Genomic DNA, 18053 nt, shown 5'->3' on the forward strand with positions numbered 1-18053 from the left:
CATATACACATTCTAGCTGTATTTCTCTTCGATTCCTCCCCCCTCCCATTCCCTATACAGATCATTAAGATCAACATTGGCAAATTCATATAAGTACATAGCATTATTTACACTATTAATTTCTTTATGTCTTCTTAGTTTTCCTTTAGGTCTAAGATGCCCAGTCGTTTACAATTTAAAATTTTAACAATCTGTCAACACTTAATGGCTTTTCATATTTATTCTTAGATCTATGATTTTATTCATTATAATTCTATTTGAAATTTAAATTTGAATATAGTTAATGTGAGAAATATAAAGATAATATTTTACTGAAGTCTACTATTAATAAAAACCCTCTGTTGTCTGCATATGGCTCTTTTCTATCTGAGATTTACCTCTCTCCATGACTACTTATTTACCATAAAACCATAATTTAATAAAGACATTTTCAGTTTTGATTGTTTTTACAAGGCTTAGAATGACTGAGTTTTATAAACTTAATGAACACTCAAGCTTATCACACTGACAGTACCGAAAAATGTGTTAAATGGTACTGTAATGAAAAGTTATAGTTTTGTATCCCCCCCCCCATGGTTTTCTATATTCCAAGTCAAATTTGACAGTGATCCATTCGTTAGTGTATCTGGAATAGAAAATACGTTTCCGTTTATGTGACAAATAGAAATGCTCTGTGAGTCCTTAGAATGATGTGTGAGTGGTTGGAATCAAATCTGGGCTCTAACAGGATGTCGTCATGATTGATGGGCCCCGCCTACCATGAATGTACTTGGTGTGATGTAGCTCTTTCTAGTGGAGAGAATTAACTAATTTTTCTACCTACTTTACTCAAGTATGTTTAGAATTATGTATATAGCTGGGCTGCTCTAACCGTTTAATTTAATGAAAAAATAAAATCAAACTCTTTGTGGCTAGGTGGTAAGCTCTTTGGGCATATATTCTTGGCAAATTTATTTCACTGAGAATGTAGGTCAACTCTTAATTTCACTATTAATGAAAGCAGAGGAGTTAATTAGTATAATGGTTATCTATTGCTACCTTGCAATATTGTAGCAAATTTAATAGCCTTTAAAAAGCACGGATTGATTATCTCCCAGGGTCTGAGGGCCAAGGCTCTGGACATTTCCTAGGAATCTCCTTTTCCAGGCTATAAGGAAAATATCAGCTAGGGCTGAGATCTTAGCCATGGTTCCTAAAGGGCTATGTGTAACGGGAAAGAGCTTCTTCATTCATATGGCTGCTCACAGCATCCAGTTGCTTATTTTTTGCCGTGTGGTCCTCTCTGCAGTGAAGCCCATCCCTTGGAAGCTCACTTCTTCAAAGCCAAAAAAGAAGAAAGTCCTTCCTCTGGAGATAGCCATTGCAGTCTTCTGTAGCATAATCATGCCCATGTAATCACAGGTGGTTTATCACCTTTATGATGCTCTATTGATGGAAGCAATATATAGGTTCTGCTTACATTCCCAGAGAGTAGACTATGGGAAGACCGAATTCCCCTCTACTCCAAAGTAGAGGTCCTGGGAGCCATCCTAGAGGACATCATTCACAGCTACGGTGACTACATTTTTCAGGGAACTTTCCTTTGATGTGAGAAAATATTCTGAAGCCACCTGAAGATATTCTGGATCATGAGCAGTTTCTGTTCTACTCCTCTGATAGTGAGAGTCAAAACCATGAAAGAAAGTATTAAACTAAGAACACATATCACTCATAAGAATGGTTATGGAGGAAGTGGAGGCAAAAAATTAGACATAAGCAGTGATTTAAATCATCAAAGTATGAACAGATTTTTTTTAATGCTACTGGGAACCCAGGGCTGATCTACTTTCAAGATGCACCCTCAGCTTTATTTTATTTTTATTTTAAAACAGAGTCCCACTAAATTGCTGAAACTTCCAAACCTGCAATTTTCCTGTCACAGCCTACTAAGTAGTAGAATTACCAGTGTGCGCCTCTAGGCCCTGGCATTAATAGATAATTTTATGAAGGCAGAATCAATAAAATAAAAGAAAGTCCTGGGATTTTATTCTGTGAATGAGAGAGGGAGAAAGCAAAGCTGCCTCTTGTAGTACATGAAAACCAGGTATAGGATTGCAAAATTCCCAAGCTCAAATCTTAATAACACTCAAAACACAGTTCTGCTCTTTCTTTCTGTGTAACTGATTATCAAAAGTCATCCCAGAGTCTATATCTTCATTCTCATCTCAAACTCAGCAGGGAAGCAGTCTGTTGGCTGACATGTTGCCCTAATGCTCCCATTGGCTGAGGTGCTGGACTCAGGGGAGGTGCTTAAACTTTCTTTCCCACCCCACTGTTACCATCAGCGCCTCATTCCTTGGGCATAACTTTTTTTGTTATTGGTGCATTGTAGTCATACATCTTATCGGGTTCAAGATGGTAGAGACAAACATGCATACATCACGCATTTAAACCTTGACTTTTTACCAGGTAGAAGCCCAAATCATTAGACTGTTGTGTCTTGAGGCTCTGTTCTGGGGAAAACCAGTCTTAAATTTTATATAAGCTATTTTAGAGTCAAGATAGAACTAGAGGAAAGCACAAAGATATTTGGTATTTTTTTTAAGTGACCTAGTGACCTCTGACCTCAAGAGTAGGTCTCAGAGAGTAAACTTGATGTCCTAATAAGATGATGGGGACCTTGCATAGCTCACTCAGGTTTTGTCAAGAAGCCCAAAAAATAGGCTGATTCAAGAAGACATTCTTAAGCAAATGAGATTAAAATGTGGTGAAGTATTTGCATATTATTTGCTAACAAATTGAAAAATAATTTTTATAAGGCCTCAAGACTTTAAGAAGTCGATGTGGTGGTGCATGTTTGAAATCCCAGAATTTGGGCAGGGGATACCAGTGGATCGTGGTTTGCGGACAGCCTTGGCTAATTAGTGAGGCCCTTCCCAACTCAGTGAGACTCTTTTTCAAATAATAAAAAGACTGAAAATAGGACTGAGGGTGTATCTCAGAGGTACAATGCCCCTGGGTTCCAATCCCAGTACCACAAACAAATAAACTTTAAGAGACAATATTAATAATAGTAAAATTTAAGATATATCTTAATATGTCATTGAGTATGATTGTAGGTGAAGAGTTTGCCTTTATTTTTTTTTAAAAAGGAAATTATCTTTATTTTTTATTTTTGAGATTAAACTATAAACTCCTATTTGGCCTCAAAGATGTCCTGGTGATTTCATGGTGGATTTTTTGAAGAGTAAGGTAGAGATTTTTTCAAGGCTCAAAATAGAAATTACAATTTGCAGTTTATAATTTTAAAAGTTACTACTTAAAAGAGAAAAAATAAACTGGGTGTAATGCTGCATGCCTATAATCCCTGCACTTGGGGAGCTGAGATAGAGGGTGCATAGGTTCCAGAACAGCCTCAGCAACTTAGTGAGACCCTGGGTAACCTAGCAAGAACCTGTTTTAAAATAAAGAAAAAATAAGATATGGTTGGGGATGCAACGGAAATAGATGTAGATCCCCCTGGGTTCAATCTACAGTATCAGAAAAAAAAAGGAGAGAAAATAATGTTTTAAGATATCTGTTCTATCTCATGCTACTACTCTGGGTTAACTTTCTATATCCTTGAATTTTCAGTAAAAGTTACTTCACCTTGTGAAAACCATAGCTGTTCTGGGGCAGGCACATTTATGTTATGATGTGATAAAATTGTAATTGAAATACAGTCCATTAACCTTAATTATTCTTATGTAGTCCTCTTTGATATAATTTCCCATCATAAAATTAAGAGATTTCCAATTAAAGTGTTCTTTTTTAAAGTTGCAAAGTGATATTTAGTTAGGAGACTTTATTAAAGCAATTGCTGCTTTCTGGGTAAAAAGAAACTTAAAATAACATTTGACACACGATTTAGATGGCTGTTCTGTGACGGCCCCCTCATTTGTCTTTAATGTCTGATTTTTGTACCTATAGTTTGGTGATTTTATTTGGAATTCATTAGCCATCACCCATACATAACTAACATGCACGCGCACACACACACACACACACACACACACACACACACACACACACCACCACCACAACCACCACCACCACCACCACCACCACCAGAGTTTAATATTGTGCCAAAATATGTGTGTAGTAGTTATTTACAGAATTACAGAATTCTTTTTGTCTTTTTTATGCTTTGTGTTATGGGAATTACCTGATACTATCATTTTAATTTTAAATTCCTGCTGCACTCTAGTGGGGAATGCGATCAATTCAAAAGTGTGAGTGCCAGTACTCTATTGCACTATACATTTTTAAACATTTTAATAGTCAAATATAAAAGACTATTGTCGACAGTATAATTTCCACAAAGATGAAATGCTTTAAGTGTAATATATATATATATATATATATATATATATTATACAATATGTGTTTAATATTTTACTGGGAGAGTAATACATGTTTTTTTTTCTCTCTCAATTGGTCTTCAACATCAAGGGAAATTCACTACTAGAGTGGTTCATTTGATTTCTTGAAGCATAATTGGAGTAAACACAAATATAAACATGCATATACAGGTATAACTGATAATGTATAGATCTTTATAAAAGGGTATGCTGAATACAAGTTAATTCCTCTCTCTCTCTCTCTCTCTCTCTCTCTCTCTCTCTCTCTCTTATACCAAGAGGAACAGGGAAATGAACTCTTGAAACATTTGCTTATAATGCTTAATTTCTAGTTTTAATTTCATGAAGCAGTTTTACTGAAACCCTGCATAGACACTATGATGATAGTGAAATCACTAGTGCCCCCTTTTGGATAACCTAATATTTTCGTTTTTCTACTAAGTTATTTCAAATTAAATTGAGCACTTTTAAAATTCACTTATGGTATTGCCTCTGGAAATTTTATTCTATGTGTGGAAAAAATTCTGATTTTATAACCTTAGTGAAGTATATTTCCCCATTTCACTCTGTAAATGCTTTTTCATAATTTCTACAACATTTTACTATGTTTTAGGATGGTCTTTAATTGGTTTAAAATGAACCATAGAATTGCAATTGTATAATAGTATTCTCACAAGTAATAACTAAATCCATTATATTTTTTTACCTTCTCTTTGATTGAATCATTCAAGAAAAAAAGCAGCAAAGAACTACAAGCTCCCTAAGAATTTGTATAGTTTGTTCAAATTGCAACTCCCTTTGGGGAAATGACCTGCATTGATATGTTTTTCTTATTCAATGCTTTTCTTCCTCCACATTATAGCAATTGAGAAAACTCTTTATAATAGAATAGATTCTATAAAAAATTCAGTATTTATAGATTCCTCTTTGCAAAATGATAATGATTCTAGAACAAACATTTTATAACATTTGGGTAATTTCACATTTTATTCCTAAGTAAAAATGACTTTGAAAGAGATACCCAAATTCATCATCTATTGTATTTTGTACAAATAGGATTAAAACCGAAAGAATGAATGTTGCTTACCAAATAACCTTATGAGTTCTATTTTAACTTAAATTATTATTTTGCTAGCTAGTCACATTTTAATTTTATCACCATAAAGTATTTATAGATAAAGTTTTTTATTTCTTTTTAGTTTGACTAAAAATGATTAGTAGATGCAGTTTAAGAACAAAATGGGAATTTTTAGCATTTAGTGTTAGTTCTACCACTGTGGGAGCCACTCCAAGACCCTATCTCCCTAGCTTAAAAGAAATTCTGTGGGAGAGGAACCATAGCCAAAATCAATAATACTTTAGTTGACTTATACCACTTGTATTAATCTACATTTTCATGATTATGACCAAAATATCTGACAAAAATAACTAGAGGGAAAAAAGCTTGACTCAAGGTTTCAGAGCTTCAGTCTATGGGTGTTCCTCTCCAAGGCAGAACCGTCAAGGCAGCAGGGAATGGGAGAAGATAGTAGCTCAACTCATGGCACCCAGGAAGCAGAAGAGTGAGCAGGATGGGTCAGGTACAGATCTAGTCTCCATGGCCACTCGATTGGCTTACCTCCTCACTGACCTAAGTCCTCCATCTGTGTGCCACTTGCCTGCAGTTGCCATCCAGTAAATTAATTCAAAGTATTAATTCAGACGAGACTGGGCGCATTCAGGGTGGTATGGCCGTAGACAAAGGAAACCATCAAGAACCTAAAGAGCAAGCCTAGAGAATGGGAGAAGATCTTTACCAGCCACCACTCTGATAGGGGGCTGATATCCAGAATATACAAAGAGCTCAAAAGACTTTATACTAGCAAAACAAACAACCCAATCAAGAAATGGGAAACTGAAATGAATAGACATTTCACAAAAGAAGAGATACAAATGGCCAATAGATACATGAAAAGATGTTCAACATCACTAGCCATCAGAGAGATGCAAATCAAAACTACGCTGATAGTCCATCTAACCCCAGTCAGAGTGGCAAGCATGAAGAAATCAAACAACAACAATTGCTGGCAAGGATGTGGGGAAAGAGGAACTCTTTTACACTGTTGGTGGGAGTGTAAAGTGGTTCAGCCACTATGGAGATCAGTATGGAGATTCCTTAGAAAACTGGGAATAGATCCACCATTTGATCCGGCTATACCACTCCTGGGTATCTTTCCAAAGGGGTTGAAATCAGAGAACTACGTTAGCATATGCATACCCATGTTCATAGCAGCATGGTTTGTATTAGCCAAAATGTGGAACCAACCCAGATCTCCATCAACAGATGAATGGATTGTAAAATTATGGGAAATACACACAATGGAACTCTATTTAGCTATAAAGAAAAATAAAATAATAGCATTTGCAAGAAGATGAAAGGAACTGGAGAACATTATGTTAAGTGAGATTAGTCAAGAACAGAAAGAGAAGGGATATATGTTTTCTCTAATATGTGCAAGCTAGGGAGTAGTGGTAATACCATAGGGACTCCAGATGATGGAGGGGAAACCTCAGCAAAGCTTGCCCGGAAGGATAGGAGAGGAAGAAAGCTGAGGTTGTTCAGTGGAGGAGCTACATCTGAATATGTGTAATAGCATAAATACAGCACAATTAGCCTGGACACTCTCTATTGGGGGGGTGAGGGAAATGGAGGGGAAAGGGCATGAAGCACAAAGTAAATGTACACCACTCTCAATACGTTTATAAAAAATAAAAATTAAAAATAAATCTAAGACTAGAAGTAAAAACACAAAACAAAAAAGTATTAATTCATCAGATGCGTTTGCCTATTCATAAAGAGAGAGCCTTCATGACTCAATCGTTTCACCTTTAACATTGTGTGCCAGCAGATGAGCTTTCCTGGGGGACAGCATTCTGTGTTCAAAGCTTAATATCACTGAAGGTTGTATGAAGTTGTAGGGCATTTATAAAGCTTCTTACAATATAGTTTATTGTGCTCTAAGGAGCCTGCCAAATTATGCTCAGTTATAGGAATATTCATATACATACTAATTTGTCATCATTTTCACTTATCTTGGAGATATTTCAGGCTTCACACTTTGACAAAATAGTAGATCCAAGAGCAGGGTTAAAATGGAAAGGGTTTTTTTTTTATCATATTTGTAGAGAAAAATTTGTATATACTCTTTGGGAAACTTCAATTTTATATTAGTGGTTATGACAGTCACTTTAGGGTTTTAACACTAAAGATCAAAGAAAGTTAATAAATGCTTAGTTATATAGAGATATCTGTATGTAGTGCCTATATTTATTGAAACCAATCATAGTCACAGGACTCTGCTGAAATGGTCTGTATTTTCTCTTACAGAGTTGAGTTGTTTATAGGGTTGAATTAGAGAAAATGGCTGAGAAAAATTGAAAAGATAGTTGAGTTTTCACATTTCCCCCACCCAGTTCCCTCTCTTGGTGACATCTCATGTTAGAATAGTTCTTTTGTCACAACTAACAGACCAAAAAGAATACACACTTATCATTCATCTCCATAGTTTAAGTTTATTACTTTTTCTTCTAAAGTTCTTATTCTGTGACAGGATCTCACACTCCATTTAGTCTTTACATTTTCCTTGGCTTCTCTGGGTTGTGACACTTTCTCAGACTCTCCAAGGTTTTGAGGATCTCATCAGTCTGGAAAAGTATTGGCCGGATTTTTATAGAATGTATATTTGTATAATTTTCTCACTGTTTGGCATGGGTTATATTTTCTTGCAAGGAAGACCACAAAGGTGACAGACCACCACTCATAGCATATCATACCAAGGATTCATGCCTCCACATGCCATCATTGTGGATGTTTTGGTGAATGTGGCTGAGATAATATTTTTGATGTATGTTCATGATGGAGCTACTTGTTTTCTATACTATTTGAAAGCAAGTTCTTAAATATACTTAGTGCCTAGGGAGTTGTGCCTTATCTCTCCTCAAGCAGAGAATATCAACTTAAATTTGAAAAACTTCTACATGAGCTTTATATCTTCTTTCTCATTTATTTACTTGTTATATTATGAATTATTTATTTTATGGTGCTGGGGATGGAACCAAGGGACATTCTACTTTTGAGCTACTCCTCTTAACCCTATTTTACTTTTAATTTGGAAACATGGTCTCACTAAGTTGCCGAGAGCCTCACTAAGTTGGTGAGGCTGGCCCTGAACCTACAATCCTCCTGTCTCAGCCTCCCATATACTGAGATTAAAGGTGTATAAAACCATTTACTCATTTTCTCACTTACTTTTAATATCACTATATATTATGACATCTACTTTGTGCTCTGGTTTATAATCTACAAATGTTATTTAGGTCGTTTCTCATATTTATGCAGCATTGGTCATTGGGAGTTGTTTGAGTTGGCACCTGAACATTTTATTCTTAATCAATTGGTTAACACCAAATTTCGAGCCTCAAGGAGTATGGCCTGTTTCACCGGGGGTGGCAGGCACGTGAGAAGATGAACACTTCTCATGATAGTCTTGATACAAACAGTTAGTGCTGTGGAACAAACGGTACCATTTCAGCCTCTGTCAATATAATGCGCTGAATAAATTGAATTGTATGAACCATTTGCATCCCATAAAAATACCTTTTATCAGTTTTACTTATTTCATTGTTGTTATTGTTGTTGTTTATTTTTATTTTTATTTTTTTCTTTGGTGCATTGTAGTCATACATCTTAATGGGGTGTACAAGATGGTAGAGGCATTCATGTACATATCACTCATTTAGTCCTTACCCCTCTCTCCTCTTAATGTTTGGTTTACTGATTGATTTTGATATCATTGTGAATGTACATTATGTACACTAGGAAATTTCTCTCTTCCCTCCTTTCCCTCAGTTAGGTCACCTTATTGCTCCTTGATGACTTCTTATTCTTTATCTAAAGTTCCTCCTATGACCAGTTTTCTCCCTAGCTTCAACATATTAGGGAGAGCATCTGATTTCTTACATTTTATGACTGAGTAGACACACTTAGGATAATGTTCTCCAGTTCCATCCATTTCTACACAAATGACATGATTTTGTTCTTCTTTCTGGCTGAGTAAAATTCCATTGTGCACTTATCCCATAGTTTTGTAATCCTTTCATCTGTTGATGAACAACTTGTCTGGTTTCATAGTTTGGCAATGTTGAATTGTGTGGCTATAGACATAGATACACATGAATTAGTTTAGTAGTTTGGTTTCCATTCTTTTGGGTTGATACCCAGGAGTTGTATTGCCAGATCATATGGTAGGTTCATTCTTATTCTTCTTAGGATTCTTCAGACTTTTTTCCACTGTGGTTGGACTAATATTCAATCCCACCAACAATGTATTAGAGTTCCCACTTCTCCACATCCTCAGCAGCATTTGTTGTTGTTTGTGTTTTGAATGATTGTCATTCTAATTGAGTTAGGTGAAATCTCAGGGTAGTTTTGATTTGCATTTATCTGATTGATAATGATGTTGATCTTTTTTTCATATATTTATTGGACATTTGAATTTATTCTTTTGTCAAGTGTCTATTTAGTTCACTTGCGCATTTTTAATTGGGTTATTTGTTTTCTTAGTTCTGAGTTACTTGAGTTCTCGGTATATTCTAGATATTAGTTTTCTGTCAGAGAAATAGTTGGCAAACATTTTCTTCCATTCTGTAGGCTCCCTGTTGAGGTTGCTGTGCAGAAGCTCTTCATTCTATTGGAATCCCACATATTGATCCTGCTTTTAATTTTTTGTGTATTTGGGTCTTGCTAAGATAGTTTTACCTGTGCCTATGGGTTGCAGTGTTGAGCCTATGCCCTCTTCATAGAGCTTCAATGACCCTTGTCTGATTTCTAAGTGTATGATCTATTTTGAATTGACTCTTGTTCACAGTGTGAAAGTGGGGTTTATTTTGATTTTTTCTGCATATGGTTAACCAATTTTAGCAAGACCATTTGTTGAAGAAGCTATCTTTTTTCCAGTGTATGATTTTTGCTCCTTTGTCAAAAATCAATTGGCTATTAAATGTGTGGATTTGTTTCTGAGTCTTCTATTCTGTTCTATTGGTCCATGTGTGTCTTTGTGTCAATACTATGATGTTTTTATTACTATGGTTTTGTGGTATAGTTTGAAGTCAGATATTGTGAGGCCTTCTGCATGGTTCTTGTTGCTGAGAACTACTTTGGCTATTCTGTTTTTTTTTGTTGTTCCAAATGAGTTTAAGGACTTATTTTTCTGTGAGAATTGACCTTGATGAGTTAATGGGTATTTTGTTGAATCTGTAGATCATTTTAGGAAGAATGGCCATTTTCATGATGTTTATTCTGCCTAACCAAGAACATAAAAGACAATTTTATCTTCTAAGGTCTTCTTTAATTTCTTTTTTTCAATGTTTTATACTTTTCTTTGTAGAGTTTTTTTTTAACTCCTATGTTATATTTATTCCTAAGTATTTAATTTTTTTGTGGGATATCCTAAGTGGAAGTGTTTTTGGATTGCTTTTTCAGTGTATTTATGGTTGGCATACAGGAAAGCTTCTGATTTTTTAATTGATTTTGTATTCAGACTCTTTACTAAATTAGTTGATCAGGCAGGGGATGGTGGCACATGCTTGTAATCTTACCATTCGGGAGGCTAAGACAGGAGGATGATGTTTCGAGGACAGCCTCAGCTACATAACAAGGCCCTTTGTAACTCAGTGAGACCCTGTCTCAAAATAAAGAATAAAAAAATAGGGCTAGGTGTGTAGCCTGGGGTAGAATGCCCCTGGGTTATATCCCCGCTACTTAAAAAAAAATTAGTTGATCAATTCTATAAGATTTTTGGTTGTATTTGTTGGGTATTCTAAGTATAATAACATGTTATCTGTAAATAATGATAGCTTCAGTTCTTCTTATTTGTATTCCTTTTATTTCCATCTTTTGCCTTATTGCTCTGGCGAGAGTCTCAAGTACTATAATAAAAAAATTTGTGATAATGAACGTCCTTGTTCTTGTGTTTAGGGGGCATTCTCACACTTTTTACCCATTTATTAAGATGTTTTCTATGGATCTATTGTATATTGACTTTGTGGTGTTGAGGTTTTTCTGTTTAGGCCCATTCTCTGCAATGCTTTTAGCATAATTTGGTGTTGAATTTTGTCAAATGATTTTTTAGTGTCTGTTAAAATGATCATGTAATTTTTGCTTTGGTTCTGTTTATCAATTACATGGGTTGTTTTTTGAATATTGAACCAGCCTTGCATCTCTGGTTGAACCAGACTTGGTCATGGTGTATAAATTTTTTAGTGTATTTTGTTTGGCATTTTTGTGTCTAAGTTCTTAAACAATATAGGCCTATAGTTTTAATGAGTTGTCTTTATTTGGTTTGGGTATTGATGTGATATTGGCTTTGTTATATTTGGGAGAGTCTTTCTGTTTCATTGAATACATTGAGGAGTATTGGGATTAGCTCTTCTATAAAAGTTTTACAAAATTTACTTGGGAAATAATCTAGTCCTGGGCTTTTGTTTGATAGGCTCTTTATTTCTGCCTCAATCTCTTTGATTTCTGTTGGTAAGTTTAATTTTTCTTTAGCTTCTTTATTCAATTTAGGAAGTTGTATGTGTCTTAAAAAATGTCAATTTCTTCTAAGTTTTCCATTTTGTTGGAGTATAGTTTTTCAAGGTAATTTCTGATAATACTCTGATTTTGCACATTGTCAGTGGTAATATTTCCTTTTTCATCTCTTATTTTGGTAATTTGAATTGATTCTCTTTCTTTTGATTAGGTTGGCTAGTGGTTTACCTACCTTTTTATTTGAGAAAGAGCTCTTGGTTTTGTTACTTTTTTGTAGTTTTGTTCTGTATTGATTTCTGCTCTGATTTTAATAATTTCCTATTTTTCTACTGGCTTTGGGGTAAGATAAGATTTTTGGCTGCAAATTGCTTTCTTTCAGAGTTTGGAATATGTTGCTCCAGACCCTTCTGGCTTTCATTATTTGGTTTGGAAAGTCTGGAGTGATTCTAATTAGTTTGCCTCTGAATGTCACTTATTCTTTTGCTTTTGTTGCCTATAAGATTCTCTCCTTGGCTTCTATGGTAGTCAGTTGAGTATTATGTGGCATGGTGAACCATTTCTCTGATCTTGTCTAAAAGTTTCTATACCTAGTATGAACCTCTTTTTCAATGTTTAGAAATTTACTCATACTACTTTTTTGAAGAGATTGTTGATCCTTTTGTTTTCATCTTCTATTCCCTCTTCTGTGCCTATTGTTCTTAGGTTATCTCTTTTAAGATGTGCCCATATCTCTTCAATTTTCAATTCATAGTGTGGAATTTTTTTTCTAAATTATATACTATATGTTCATTTTTATAGTGATAATTTTCTAAGAGTGAGATTCTATTTTATGTCATCTAATCCATTGTTAATAGTTTGTATTAGTGGCTTCACTTCAATGATTGCGTCCTTCACTTCCTTCAGAGTGTCTTTCTGATTCCTTTGTCAGATTTTTTGTATACTTTTCCTTTATTTCTTTTATGCTTTCTCTAAGTTTTTTCATTTCTATTGTTATATCATTTCTATTGTTAACTTCATGATTTGTCCTTCTGGCAATCTCTGTAATTCTGTGTTTTTGAGTTCTGTTATTTTAGTGTTGTGGGATCTCATTGTTTTCTTGTTATTTCTTCTTCTCATGATTTCAGGTTTGTTAAGTTTATATCTTTGTTGTTTTTTATCACTTTCTCTCACTTTGTATATGTCAGCTGGTATATACAAGGGCAAATTGTGTTTTTGTCAATGGTAAAGGTTGAATGAAGAGGAAGTTGATGAAGTAGTAACTAGAAGAATAGGGCAAAGTAGTAGATATGAGGAAACAGAATGAGAGTTTGAGTTTAGTAAGGCAATATATAGTAGAGATTAGAGATTTGAATATTTAGTAGGATTCTATTAACCAATGCAACACATTTAGTATAGTGATATAAAGTGGATTTAAGACAAATAAAAGAAAAAAGAAAAAGGAAGGAGATTTTCATAGATTTTCAAATCTATGAAATTTGAATGAAGGAAGATGTTTGTAAAAGGTGTTGTGGAGAGAGCAAACTAACAAGTACACACAAAAATATAATAAGAAATGAAAAGCAACAAAATAATGAAGCCCTATAAATATATGAATACTGAAAACACTTGGGCTCTGAAGCCCTCCTGCATGTGCATGGATTCTTTCAACTGTTTAAGATTCATATTCCATAATAATTTCTTGAGCATGTTCCATGTACTCTCATTTGCTTTGCATCCTATAGTAATGATGCCAGTTTACAGACCTACTTTTTGGTCTTCTTCAATGATTTGGACCCTGGCCTGTTGTTCCTCTCTCTCTGCAGGCACTGACTGCCACTGGCACTTTTCCTGTTGCAAGCCTGGATCTCTGATCTCTCAAAACAAAATTTTCCTTGAGACCTTTTAGTCTATGCAGGTGGTTGCTGTCACTGGGGCTGGATCTAGGGTTAAGCACAGGTATCCACTCTTTTCATAGACCCTGAACCCACATCTCTCTACATCTGCATAGGCAGTCGGTGTCACTGAGATTAGACCCAGTATATATCCAGGAGTCCATGTTCTCTGTAGCTAGGGCTATGTTGGTCTGACTTTGCCTCAGTCACCACAATTGGGTAGTCTTTGGCAATCTCTGGAGGCCCTATTAGGGCTTTGAGCCCTGGGTACTGTAGACATTTTTGCTTGATTGGCTTTGGAGGCTGTCTACTAACCTGCACGTCTGCTATGTCCAACAGCAGACTCTAACCCCACCTTCACCAGGGTGAACCACAAAGTCTCAGAACCTGTGAGTCTACTGCTTTCTGACTGATTCCCTGCAGTAGCAATGGATGTTCTTCAGTGGGGATGGCTGGTTCACTCATAATGTTGTTGAGACTTGCTTCAATCCCTGCAGGATGTGGTGAACTCAGCCTTCACTGCTCTGCCATAGGTTATAGCCAGAGTCAGGGCAGGAGAAGCTGTCTGCTTACATTTCAGGTAAACTTCAGCCAATGCTTCATTTCAAGTCTTTGACTTTTTTACTGGGGGTCTCTGGAGGCTGCAGTACTGGCAGTGCCAGTGGAGTGAGGCAAGATGGCACCACCATGCCCCCTGTGGCTGTAGCTGTTGAAAGTAGGTGGGGAACATTTTGCTCTTTTTCCTGCTTTCTAACTTTGCTTCCTCTGCCTTTCAATTCTTGGTGCTCTGTTCAAATTTATGCTGGTTCTTTCTCTTCTCAAGATGCTGTTTTCAGGAAGATAAAAATCAAGTGTCAGCAGGACTGATATATGCCACTTCCCTCAGTCACCATCTTCCCAGAAGTCACTGTTTAGTATTGTAGTTTTGAGGCCAGACTCAGAAACTTAGTGAGACTCTGGAAAAAAAGCTACTTTTCTTGTGGCTGATGAATACAAACTTTCCCTCTTCTTCTAAAACCAAGAAGTTATATTGCCTGCAACTCTAACTTGCAGAAGACACATAGCTCAGGAAAGGCAGCCATCATTTTCTTAATCACTACTCCAATGAGATGACATGCACTAACTCCAACCATCTGTTGAAACCATTTTAATATTTCTTAAATTATACTCAGATATATTGCTTAATAGAGCTCGGCAATATTTTGTTCTCTTATGTGCTCTATGTTTTAATTGTTCTTGTGATTATGTAGAAATAAACAAGTCTCTGCATCCAGAAAATTAAAATTTGCATGTTCTTCTTAGATATAGAATATCCCCTGAAGAGCTCATGTATTTAAATTTAGAGTTGAATGATGAGGGTTGTAATCTCATCTGTGTGTAAATCCACTGTAATGAATTTACTGGATTTTCTCTTAGTCTGGTATGACATGTCTGGAGAAGGTGAGCTCCTGTGGGTGGATCCCTAGAGATTGCGCTTTTGTCTTGGAACCCTCTTGCTTACTGGCTCTCTGTTACTTCTGGCCTTGTGTTTGTAAGATCAAAGCCCTTATTCTCTTTTCTTCTCTGCTTCCTGCTGCCATGCCTTGACCTGTATAAACCCAGCCTGACATAGACTGAACTCTGGTATCTCCAAAGTACTGTAAGCAAATGAATCTTTCTTCCTCTAAGTTGTATGGTCAGTCATTTGAGAATATAGCATTGAGCATACCAACCAAGGTACCCATGCAAATACCTAATTTCTAAATGTATCATCCTTAGCATCATTCTTGTTCTCAAGCCTTTTCCATAGAGATCATCTAGAGCCACATTACTATGTCAAGGCATCCACCTTCCTGGTGCCCTACAGGTTCTGATGAATGAAGATTAGGTGAAGACAATATGGAAAAAATGATAAAATGCTTTGAATTCCCAGCATTTCATTGCCTAAAGTTTATGCATTATTGCTGAAGGTTTCTCTTCAGAAGAGTTAAAGGTATCAAAACTTGCATTCCAGAATTTAAGCCTGACACTTTAACTATATTGGGGAGAAAACCCACTTATGCATGTTACCTTCTGCCTCAAAGAGTGCCATTTGAGATATTGCAGTGTTTTTTGTAAAAATCTATAGCTATTTAATGATGCTGTACCCAGTCCCAAGGATTTATTTGAGATTATCTTTCCTTGTCGGTGTCTAGAACACAGTTAACACATCTTCCTATTTACTGTCCTTGCACCCCACCACAAAATTAATTGTTGATGCTGTCTGATGATATAGTCTTTACCTTCTCCTATATATATATAGAAAATACCTCCTGTGTAAGCACATAAATTTCATAGGCTTGAGAGAAAATTTCTCACCATTATCTTCCCCTGATAAAATGTTGCCAGTTCTTACTTTATGGGTCAAGGTAGAAATGTATATCAAGGGAAAAATTGTTTACTTTCAAACCCATGCATGTATTTTGCAAAATGATGTGTGTCACAAGGCTCACCCACTGTGGCTGATGCTGTAGCATGGCATAGTTCTGAACTTTTGACATGCTTTACTTGTTCATTCTGAAGGATACAAGTACATGTTTGGGCTTATGTCTTTAAAACATCTTGAGTTATTTTTTTCACAGTGAATGTAAGAAATGATCATCACAAAAAATTTTGAAAATACAGAAAAACTAAAAGAGAAAAGGCCAATTTTAATCTCATAATTCAGAATAAAAGTGCTTATAATTTTACTATTTTTACCTTATGTTTTACATATCCATAAATATATTTCATGAAAAGTTAAATCTTTGTCCTTTTACTTATTGTATTGAAAGGAATTTTCAATGTTAATATTTTCCCCAATCTCCTTTAATATCTGTACAATATTGCAGTGAGTAAGTATATCATCATTTACTGTTCACTACTGAAGGATATTTAAGACTTTAAAAGTAAAAAGTCGCTCAGCGTGGTGGTGCACGCTTGTAATCCCCACGCTTGGGAGGTAGAGACAGGAGGATTGCACAGGTTCGAAGCCAGCCTCACTGGTATAAGAGACCCTATTTCCAAATAAAAATATAAAAAATAGTTCTTGGAGTGTAGCTTGGAGGTAGAAGGGTTTCCAGGAACCCCAGTACCACCAAAATAAATAAATAAATAAATAAATAAATAAATGAATAAATAAATAAATAAATAAATAAATAAATGTAAAAAGTAGTCTGTTATGGTGGTGCACGCTTATAATCCCAGCATTCAGGAGGCTGAGACAGGTGGATTGTGGTTCACAGACAGCCTCAGCTACTTAGTAAGATCTCTTGCAACTTAGTGAGACCCTGTTTCAAAATAAAGAATAAAAAAATAGGGCTGGGGTATAACTTTTCGGTAGAATTTCTACCTCCAGGCTATACTCCCTGACCTTTTTTAAATACTTTATTTAGAAACAGGGTCTCACTAAGTTGCTGAGAGCCTCATTAAGTAGCTGAGGTTGGCTTCGAACCTGTGCGATCCTCCTGTCTCAGCTTCCCAAGCGCTGGGAAAAGTCACATGTTTTCTATTTGTATTTTATGAAGAAGGCTATATACTTTTTGGATTCTATACATGCAACCTACAAAAATGAGAGGAATTAAACATTTTAAATTCTCAATTTTCTAGAGCAGAGCTTTTTTAATTTCTTTTATACTACATTGAATAAGTATGAAGGAATCTAGAAATCTTTTTTTCTGCTTGGTTATAACTTTCTTTGCACCTCCAGATTTCACATGTGATGGGGAGAGCGAGACTGAATTAACATCTGATGACTTTGAAGAAAAACCGGAGAGAGAAAAGAAGCATACCAACTTCACTCTGTGCACGGTGTGTAACATCCAGCTGAATTCGGCCGCGCAAGCACAAATCCACTACAATGGAAAATCACATCAAAAACGATTGAAACAGCTCAGCAACGGGCTGCTGAAAAACGACAATGGTGAGCTCTTCTAAAAATATATTCCCCATTTTACGTCATCAACCTAAGTTATTTGTGTACCTGCAGATGTGAAGATAAAAGAATAGGCTAATCTTTTTCTTCCTAAGCCAAGAAAAAAAAAATTCTATAAAAGCTTTATCAGCAGATTATGTGGAAATAAATCATTTTTTCTTGGGAGAGGAGATACATTATTGTATGAAGCTAACTATAGTAGGATTGTGGGCATGAAAAAAGTTTCTGTAATTTGAAAACGTTGATTTTAGAGTTTCTTGGTGTTTTCTTTAGTGTAGTTAGATATGGAGACGAACATCCTT

General features: G+C 35.6%; 1 protein-coding gene across 1 annotated transcript in view; it reads left to right on the forward strand.

The window, feature by feature from the left end:
- ZNF385D (zinc finger protein 385D) overlaps nucleotides 1-18053 on the forward strand; it is a gene marked incomplete at both ends in the record, with an annotated part of 986415 nt that overhangs the window by 220770 nt on the left and 747592 nt on the right. The window contains one exon of the mRNA XM_080715614.1: nucleotides 17527-17739. Coding sequence (XP_080571740.1) covers nucleotides 17527-17739 — 213 coding nt within the window. The remainder of the gene's footprint in view (nucleotides 1-17526; nucleotides 17740-18053) is intronic.

The sequence above is a fragment of the Muscardinus avellanarius genome, assembly GCF_963383645.1.
Source record: "Muscardinus avellanarius genome assembly, chromosome: 18".
In the NCBI taxonomy this organism is placed as follows: Eukaryota; Metazoa; Chordata; class Mammalia; order Rodentia; family Gliridae; genus Muscardinus; species Muscardinus avellanarius.